Source organism: Malus domestica, chromosome 01 (assembly GCF_042453785.1).
Source record: "Malus domestica chromosome 01, GDT2T_hap1".
NCBI lineage: Eukaryota > Viridiplantae > Streptophyta > Magnoliopsida > Rosales > Rosaceae > Malus > Malus domestica.
In genome coordinates this window covers 22,451,114-22,460,949 of record NC_091661.1, presented here as the reverse complement: position 1 = coordinate 22,460,949, position 9,836 = coordinate 22,451,114, and the positions used below count along the sequence as shown (strand labels likewise).

Below are 9,836 nucleotides of genomic sequence, written 5' to 3'. Positions count from 1 at the left end.
AGGGTAGCAAGGGGAATGTTCAACTAGCCACCTAGTTGATTTAATTCCTGAATTTTCAGAGATTCGATTACAAATTTTACACGTAATTCACACAATTTTTTATTTTATACGTGTTAGTAAACACAAGAAAAATCAAGAGCCAATAAAATTCGAATACTCAAGCCACCCAAAGGGCCACAATCTTAAGCTAGGCCCATGTTTTCTTGGGCGAGTTAAAGCAGGCCTCAGCCCAAGGTGTAAGCCTTTTTTAACGGGCCGGTCTCGGACTTTCAGCTCAACAGAACGACAGCGTTTTGGGGTTGAGGGTGTGGGGAAGCCGAAATCAGGTTAAACGAAGGGAAGCTCGTACCCTGCGACGGTGTGAGGCGCCTAACGAAAAACGACGACGCAGCTTCCTTCCTCCATTGCAGGCTGACGAGGGAGAGAGAGAGAATTGAGCAGCCATGGGCAAGCTGGGGAAGAAGGCAAGGAAGTTCTCGAAGAAGAATCTCCAGTCCGTTCTCAGAAAAAATCGCAAGTTGAATTCCAAGTTCAACAAAAGGAAAACTTCCAAGAGTATGCTCTCTCTCTCTCTCTCTCTATAACTATATGTATATGTATAGATATTTATTCTACAACTACAACAAACCCGTGTGGCTTACTGATTAAAAGTTTGAAACTTGGGTTGAGTAGAAAATAAATAAAAATTTGGAACTTGCTTCTTTTGGTGTGTTCTTGTTTGGGTTGTTGTTACATTTTGTTTATAATTTGTGTATTTTATGTGGGATATGGCGTGTGTATTGTGAATTGTGAAAGTTTTAGATTTTGAATGCGTGGAGTTTTGGGTTTTCTTTAATTTTGTGGGTTTTAATTGTTTTTTGTGTTTTCTTTGTATTTGGAGATTGTTTCTCGCTTCTCTGATTTCTGATTGTGGAAATATGTTAATTCGATTGTTGCAGAAGGTGGGAAAGAAGATGGCGGTAAAGAACAGAAAAAGGACGCAGTAGAGTTGTCTAATGCAAGGTACGAAGTGGGGCATTTTTCGCATTTCAGGGTTTAGAACATGTACTTTTTGAATGCCATTCTTTATAGTGCTTGTATCTTCTTCGCTTCTTTTTTAGTTTTTATTTTTCTGCCGTTTAGTATTTTCCGTTAGGAGGATTGAACTTTGGAGACCACGTTTTCCAGAAAAATAATAGATATATGTCAAACGTTGAGGAAAAATGGAAAATCAGAGAATGTTTTTCTTGATTTTAAGGCTTCAATCTAACATTCTAACTGAAGCGCCAGAAAACTTTTCTTCCTCGAAGATAGCATTTCCTGAAGAAGAAGAAGAAAAACTAAGGAAATGTTTTACACGTCAATTAAGCATCAGGATATTTTGCATCCAGAAAACTTTCCTGTTGAACTGTTTTCCATTGAAACAAACGAAGCCAATGCGTTTTTAAGTTTCACTACGTACTTTCATTTTGTAGTTTACTTTAACTGCATTGTAGTGTTATACCATCATTACAGAAACGCTAATTTGAAAAAATTGTTCTCAGAAATACTGAAGGAGAATACATAGAAGACACTCCTCTTGATGCGATATTCAGTGAAGATGAGAATGATGTGTTTGGAGATGATTCAGACAGTGATGGGTATCTTTCAGAGGTATTGAAAGCACATTTTCCTGGGAACTCTTCTTAGCTTCAGTCACTTTACTGGGATTTTTTTTTGGATTGAATTTTTATTTTCTTTCAATGTATGATTAGGAATCAAGTGATCTGCATCTACCTCATGGTGAAACTGAGAATTCACAAGAAGGTGAGGCCATTATTGCCATCTGTTGATTTGGTATCATTCCGATATTAATTTTTCTTCTCTTCTCCTCTCCCCTTTACATTTTTATGACATTTATATGCAGGAAATTTGGGCAGTAGTGGTAGTGATTTATCTGTGCAGAACAGGGAAATTCAACTTGAACTTGCGAAGAAAATGAAAAAATTAGACAAATTGAAGGAAAAGGTAATGGCATGGTTATTACTTAATTTTTTTAAGAAGATTGTTTCTTTTACCAATTACCACCCCATTTTGCTCATCCTACCAACCATCTTTCTCCACCTCCCATCAAATTGTTTCGTTTTCTTTTTAATGATCGTGTTTGCTTGGAAATTTTTCAGGACCCAGATTTTTCTAACTTTCTCAATGGCTATCATAAGCGATCTGAACAGTTCAGAAACAAAAAGGCAAGTTATATCTATTGTGAAGTTTAGCTTCAGTTTTTGAGTTTTGTTTGGGGCAGTACATTTGTGTGCAGTTTTAGATTGCAGGATTGGCTGTTTGTTGTCTCTTCTTTCTCCTGATTATGCACGTGCATGTTACAGTATGCCGATGAGGATGAGATGAGCGAGGATGATATGCAGCCAGAGAATGTGGATGGTGTTAACACTCACATTAGCAAGTTGTTGACCAGCTCTGCCATTGATTCTTTGTGTCAACTAGTCAAAGAGCACCAAAGTGTGCCTGCGCTTACTAGTCTATTAAATGGGTACCGTGCTGCATGCCACTATGGAGCTGAATCAACCAGGGACTTTGATGCTGATTCTTGTTGTGGAATTCAGAACAGTGAAACCCTTTGCAAGATATTAATGTTCATGCTTAATGAGGCTGATAATATATTTAGGGGGCTAATGGGCATATCAAGCTCCAATCCCAAGAAAGAGAAGAGTTTGGACTTAAGCAAGAATTCAAAATGGAATACTCTTAAGCCACTGATAAAATCATATTTGAGGAGTACCCTTTTACTGCTGAATGAGGTTAATGAATCTGAGATATTGGCCTTCTCCTTAGCACGGATCAGAGCTTCATTGACATTTTTTGTTGCTTTCCCTTCTCTGCTCCGCAGACTTATCAAGGTATTTCTAAATGAATGAAAAAAATAGTTCAAACTCAATTTATCTATATAACGCACCAAATCATTCTGTATACAGATGCTTTATCCATCATCGTGCTTGTTTACTTACTAATTACTATATAGGTCGTGCAACTCATGCTTAACACTACTATTTGAAACTGCAGATTGCTGTTCATCTGTGGGCAACAGGGAAAGGAACTATATCATCTCTATCCTTTTTCATCATACGCGATGTAGCTTCTGTTTTTCGCTCTGATTGCTTTGACACCTGCTTTATTAACACATATAAATCATTTATTGGTCATTGCCAATTTATGGAGCCTGTTCTATTTCAACACGTACAGTTTCTAAGAAACTCCTTTGTTGAGCTATGCTCTGTGGATCTGCAGAAAGCATCTAGTAAAGCAATGGTGTCCATCAAGCAACTTTCTAAAATACTGAAGCAGGGTCTGCTTACAAAGAAGAAGGTGTTGTCACTAATTCAATCCTATTGGTGCTTGTTTAATTAAATTCTGAAACTGAGTTTTTTCCTCTTTCAAGTTATTTGTTTATGTGTGTGAGAGTGTAGTTTATAAGAAGTTATGGTATTTCGGATGTACCAATGATATATACTGAAGTTCTCCCTGATTTTCTATGGCCAGGAAGCTGTCAAGAAGATATGCGGTTGGCAATACACTAATTGCATTGATCTATGGGTTATGTTTATATCAGCTAACATACCTGATTATGATCTTCAACCGTTGCTCTTTATGATCATTCAGATTATAAACGGAGTGGCTGTCTTGTTTTCTGGACCTAGATATTTGCCTTTAAGAGTCAAATGCATTCAATGGTTGAATCAGCTCTCATCTTCCTCAGGAATTTTTATTCCTATTGCCTCTTTAGTGGTGGATATTTTGGAATATAAAATTGGCAAGGATGTTGGTAAACCTGGAAAAGACACCAATATGATGTGTTCTGTAAAGGTTAGGAATTCGTAACTTTACCGATAGAAAAGTGTGTTTACAATTGAGTTATACAGTCTGCTTTTTTGATTTATTATTGTTAGTACATATTTTTGGTGCAGTTTCCAAAGAATTGGTTAAAATCAAGGAACTTTCAAGAACAGTGTGTTGTATCTGTTCTCGAGCTGCTTTCAGCGCATTTTGCTCAGTGGAGCTATCATATTTCTTTTCCTGATCTGGCGACTATTCCCCTCGTTCGCTTGAGGAAGTTCCATGAGATAACTACTATAGAGAGTTTCAAGCGTATAGTGAAGCGCTTCATTGATCAGGTATAGCCTCATAGAAGATTTAGTCTTTTACTTGCATCTGTCTCCTTGAAAACGAATTTATTTTCCAGATATAGGGACACTCAGAGACATAGGTCTCTCTTATCCTAGCGTCATCTTGAGTAGAAAATTTGCTTGAAGGTCGGACCTCAATAAAAATGGGAACCCTTTGGACTCCCACTATTTGGGCTGTCTTTAAATGCAGGATGTACTAATATTATTGTGTGTCTGGGGCATCCATCGTAAAAAAAATCATAATTTCCTTGGTTTTTGTGATGCAAATTCAAATAAAACTATTATATGAAAAATAATGTCTGAGACAGTGACACAGTAATGGTTCCTTTGTTGGCCTTTGCAAACTCCCCAACATTGTTAATAAACTGCTTCCTCGGCCTCCATGGCTGGCAATCAAGTTAATGTGTTTACGAATTATCTTTGTGATGTGACAAAAAGGTTCTGTTGCTTGCACTGCAGGTGGAGCAAAACATTGAATTTGTGCGGAAGAAGAGAGACGAGGTGCCTTTTTCACCAAAAGATCAACAATCTGTAGAATCATTTCTCCAGGTTTGCAACCATTATGGTCGTTATTTTTATTACTTTGACGAATGCAGCTTGTTTTTTATATGTTAAATGGTTAATATGCAGCTAGAAAAGCATAGTGGCAATACTCCGTTTGCACAATATTATAAAAGCATCATCGACAAGGCTACTTCTAGAGATTTGGCTCTATTTGAAAAGGTGCAACATACTTAACCTTATTTTTGTGTTCTTACTGTTTTCGATTGACTAGGTATGGCACCTTGAATGTTAACTATGGGGGTAGTTTAGCTATTGCACAATGACATTTTTGGTGTAAAGGCAGTCAGAATCAACCTTTTCTTAGCAAACTCATTAAATTTTAATTCCTGTTGTGGTACTTGATGCAGTTCTCTGAAGCGGAGAAAATCAACAAGAAAACACAAAAGAAAACAAAGCGGCCTCAAAATGACAAGGTAACTGAAGGTGCCAATGGTAAACACTCGGAGAAAAGAAAGGCCAACGCGTCTACTAATGGCGGCAGCCAAGGAAAGAAAAGAAAGCAGCCTCAAAATGACAAGGCAGGTGCCAATGGTAAACATTCGGAGAAAAGAAAAGCCAATGCGTCTATAAATGGTGACAGACAAGGAAAGATGAGGAGAGAAGAAAAGTCTGAATCGTAAATCGTTCTGAAATGACCAATTCCTGAACCCTCATCAGATTCGCCGAGCAAATTTTGATCCTTCTGGTAATCATTTCCAGTTTTGATGTAGTCATTTAAGCTTATAGATATCTTATTGCAGAACCAGACATATTAGGTCAGTGTTCCCTATATCAACAAACACATATAGGCTGTTGCTTTGCTTGTAATGTTATGAGGAAAGTTTTGTTTAACGTACATGCAGAGGTGAACTCCCATTGCTAATGAGAAAACATTTCTTCTTATATCTTTTTCTATTGCTTTTTAAAACGGTGTTTTTCTTCCGAATGCCAAATGCCAAATGCTGGACGATGTCTTAAGTTCGTATATGTATGTATGTATGTATTGCCTTGCAGTCTTTGGTTCTAGAAAAAAGCAAAGTAGAAAAGGAAAAGAAGGCCGGCACTTGGCATATATAAATTATAAGCCGATACGAAATGCCACTACCAATCTGTGGTACATAATTATTATGAAATTATTATAATAAATCACGTATTTATGTGTATTTAGGCACACATAACGCGTTATTTGCAAATATTGTTTAATTTAAATTAAAGGGCATCAAGTCTGTTTTTAAAGTATTAACTTAGAGCCAGATCCTTCAATCAAGCTATGGAACAAGAGAAAAAATTATCAAGACACATTGTTATTTCCTTCATCTCTGTTCATATAGAGGTATAAGGTATTGTTCTAAAAATTCCTACCTAGCGCTGCTTAGGCCCCATTTAGGAGCTAGGCAGTGGATCACCACCCCGATTAATCCCTAGGGTTTTAAAAATTAAGAAAGGGTGCCTAGACTTGCTTAGGCATTCGCGTAGCCCGCCTAGGTTGCTACTCTCACTTATACAGAGAATTAAGCAAGGGTGCCTAGGTTGTGACTCTTACTTATTATACGATTGTTTCCCATGTTCTCAATATATTTTGGGAAGTGTTATTGGCACTCCAAAAATCTCATTTTACACCCGCAAGTGTATTTTTCTTTCTTAATATAGAAAGTTTGGAGTGTTGAATGATATTTTTAGAGTGCTAATATCAATTCCCTATATTTTAATACTTTGCAATTTATAGTTCATTATATTATGCAATTTACGTATCCCAATACAATTATGTATCTTTTTAAGTATAAATAAGAACTTATTTATACGATGTATAATAAATTTACTTAAATCCACATAATCTTTCTAGATGGACGCTAGACTCCGCCAACCGCCTGATTAGCTCCTAATATTTTTAGAATTGGTCGATGAAGATTTTGTCTTTGGTACTATGAGATGTTGGTTCGGTGGGCAAGACTTTGGAATTCTTTTTTGATGTCTGGGTTCGAATCTTCATAGCCAGCTGGTTGGGGCTAAACCTCTTTTCAGCGTCAGAGCATGCAGTGGGGCTAAATCCTCGACGAGATCCTCGATTTGTTCGGAACAAGTACTTCAGCCCTGTATTCTTTTGCCTGAGAAGATGAATGAAGGGGGAAATAGATCCTCTTTGGATCTCACCCATTATATGGCACCAAATTATACATGACCCTTGAATCAAGTATTTCAGCCAAATTATGTCAATCACCAATTTTTAAACAATACTCATATTTTAAACTACTCTAATTTGTAGATATTAGGAATTCAAAATTTGAGTGCAGGAGGGTGAACACACTGCCATGATCTACGTCTCCTACACAATTGCCATTGTTAGACAACAAAATAAATGTAATGTTAATCATACTCTTAGTTATGGGGTTCCAATTAGTCATATTCATTCATCCAATTACAAAAAAATAAAATTACAAAATGTAGGATTCTAATATTGCGAAAATTTGGTTATATAAGTCACTATCTTATATATGCTTCCTCATAATATTCTCCTATCCTCCCCATGTGTATAATACAATGAACATCCCACAAATTAAGATTGCAAGGTCAATCTGGGCTACCTAAGAAATCCCGCACGTGTGAGCTGAGCACCAATCAAAATTCGGCAACTCGAACTGACACCAGCTAATAAAGAAGGCCTTCCCTTACAACGGCGTCTGCATGTGGGCTGCCACACCCCACCGCCGCCCTCAACAGCCCCCACAACCCCTTTGTCCTACTATTACCATCACTTTTAATTCCCTTAGTACCCTTAGCCCCGGCAATCTCATCACTCTCTTCATCAAAGGACCTAAACATTGTCGAAGGGCTCCGCCGGCTCTGCCGGTTTTTTATGTCTTTCAGCTCCATCTCCGACGGAAGCCTCGCCATTTGAAACATCAAAACATACCACTTAGACTTCGACGGCGTTTTGGAAAGTATAGACACTTTATTCACCTCACACTTTCTGTAACTTGTCGGTGTGGGACTTTCCGGCTTCGAAGTCTTGGCCGTTTTGGAGGGTTTGGTTACCTTGTGGAAGTGGTAAGACCTCCACGACCTAAAAAATCCTTTCTTCTTCGAAAAGTTGACGCTTCTCGCGTTGCTTCCGGTTTCTTGGCTCTTGATCTTCTGATGACCTTTTTCTGCTGCAAATTTTGGTGCTTCTTTGTTGTAGGGTATGAGTTTTCCACAAAAGATTATGTCCTTCTCTGCTGGGTACGTCGAGGGGGTGAACTCCTCGCTGAAGAACTCAAAGAAGTTGTCTTCGTCGCGGTCGAACGATGAGCTTTGGTAGTCTTTGGAGAAGTCATCCCAACAAGCTGAGTCACTGTGTCTGGGGAGATCGCAGAGAGATAGGGTTTCCTCAGCTTCGTAGGGATCTTGGTCTTGGAATTGTTCTTCCTTTTCTCCTAGAGGTGCTGGGTTTTGCTGGGTTACTAGGGCAACCATTTTTTGGGACGTCCAACAGTGATCTACTGAGCTGGGTTTGTTGTGGTTTGTGAAGAGAGAGAACCAGAAGTACCCAAATATATATAAGAGGCTCACAAGTGAGCATATTCATATATTAAATTGGGATTCTTTGAGCCTTTTGTGGGTTAAGTTTTGAACTTTTGATAGGGATGACTTATTGGCTTCTAGATGGAAAGTCACAAAAGAAAATAGAAAAATAGTGGATTAAAAATAAAAAATAAATAAAAGGTTAAAAGGAGCAGACTGTTAGACGGAAAGTCACGTAAGAAAATAAGACGGTGTGACAGTATTCTTGAATTTACTTGCTCTTCTAGAAAAGCAGGCTATGTGGAAAATAATAAAATAAAAACGATAACGATAGGAAATTAAATTTATAAATAAAATTTACAAATTAAATGATGTGTTATTAATATAAATGAATATGTTTATTAACGTTTAAGTAATAATTTAATTATTAACTTTCATATCATTTAACTTAGGAAACTTTAACGAAAAGCTCTCGGTACTGTTCACTTTAACGAAAAACCACATCTTAAAACTAAAAAGTCAATTCTAGTACTATTCACTTTACCCTTGTTCTTATCGTTAAAACTCAAATTTATCAAGCCATTTTTATTAGTTTTCCTTTTAATTTATAAAATTTTGTCTACAAATTCAGTTTCCTTGACATTACCCAATAAAAAAGGTTGGGAGGGGGGACTTTGTGTTGAAGTCTTCTAGATGGGTTCAATGGGATGATATTTTCTTATGGTTCTTTGTTTGGATGTTTGTGTGTGTGTTTTTTTTTTTTTTTTTTTTTTTTTTGTTTGGAACAAGGAAATGCATTCCAAGGCCGAAGCCAAAAGGTACAAGAAAGCCTACAAGGAGGCAAACACCCAACAAGGCACAACTAAAAGAACAGAGATGAAAAGGATACAAGCAAAGACGCATCACCCCTAGCATCGCCACCACCTCTCAATGAAGACATGGGAAACCATCCTTATTCAAAACATGAATCATCGAAGATGGGGGCCGGTCGACCCAAACACAGTCACACATCTCCAAAAAACCAACCGACGTAAGGCAATGTGCCGCTAGATTGGCTAATCTTGGCACCCAAGACCGGCGACAGCTCTGGAAATGTTTGTGTTTGTTTATATCTATGAGGGCTATTTTTCTCGTCACCGCATGGTTCATTCCTTTTGGGTCAACATAGAGGAGGAGGAGGCTTCGTAGCTAGCCTACACCAAGATGATGATATGGTTTGTTTGTTTTGTAAGATAAAATAAAATATAAAAGCGTCTAGGACAACCTATAGAAAAGTTAAAGTGTTAAGGAATAAAATCAAGCCAAACACGATTTGAAGATGCTTAATTATGCTCTAAATCTGTTAATTTATCTCTGCCACAAAACTGTCTTATGTAAAAACATGAACAAAAGAAATACAATCAAACTTAGGAGCTTATGTTGATTTTCTAGTTGCTTGGTGATTAAAAATTGATGATCACTTAACCTGTAGATTTTAATTTTTACTTTTAATAGCAAATTTAAAAGTGATTGATCATGTATTTCTTAGGAATAACTAAATTACAAAGAGATCATCGCAGATTATTTTTTATTATGTGTTCTAGCTAAAATATATAATTTTTGTAGGATGGTCCCATCAACTTATAATATTAT

At 37.2% G+C, this 9,836-nt stretch overlaps 2 protein-coding genes across 2 annotated transcripts; one reads left to right on the top strand and one right to left on the bottom strand.

Moving 5' to 3' along the window:
- The first annotated feature begins 292 nt into the window (after window positions 1–292).
- On the top strand, window positions 293–5,606 carry LOC139197464 (protein REBELOTE-like). The gene is made up of 13 exons (XM_070824915.1): window positions 293–555; window positions 939–1,002; window positions 1,524–1,632; window positions 1,734–1,785; window positions 1,886–1,986; window positions 2,142–2,207; window positions 2,346–2,876; window positions 3,040–3,342; window positions 3,517–3,840; window positions 3,942–4,148; window positions 4,620–4,709; window positions 4,791–4,883; window positions 5,072–5,606. The coding sequence occupies exons 1-13, from the start codon at window positions 444–446 to the stop codon at window positions 5,342–5,344; spliced, it is 2,325 nt and encodes a 774-aa protein (XP_070681016.1). The 5' UTR covers window positions 293–443; the 3' UTR covers window positions 5,345–5,606.
- A 1,743-nt stretch (window positions 5,607–7,349) lies between these two features.
- LOC103417705 (uncharacterized) lies at window positions 7,350–8,156 on the bottom strand. Its single transcript, XM_008355864.4, has one exon. The coding sequence runs from the start codon at window positions 8,154–8,156 to the stop codon at window positions 7,350–7,352; it is 807 nt and encodes a 268-aa protein (XP_008354086.1).
- Window positions 8,157–9,836: the final 1,680 nt, after the last annotated feature.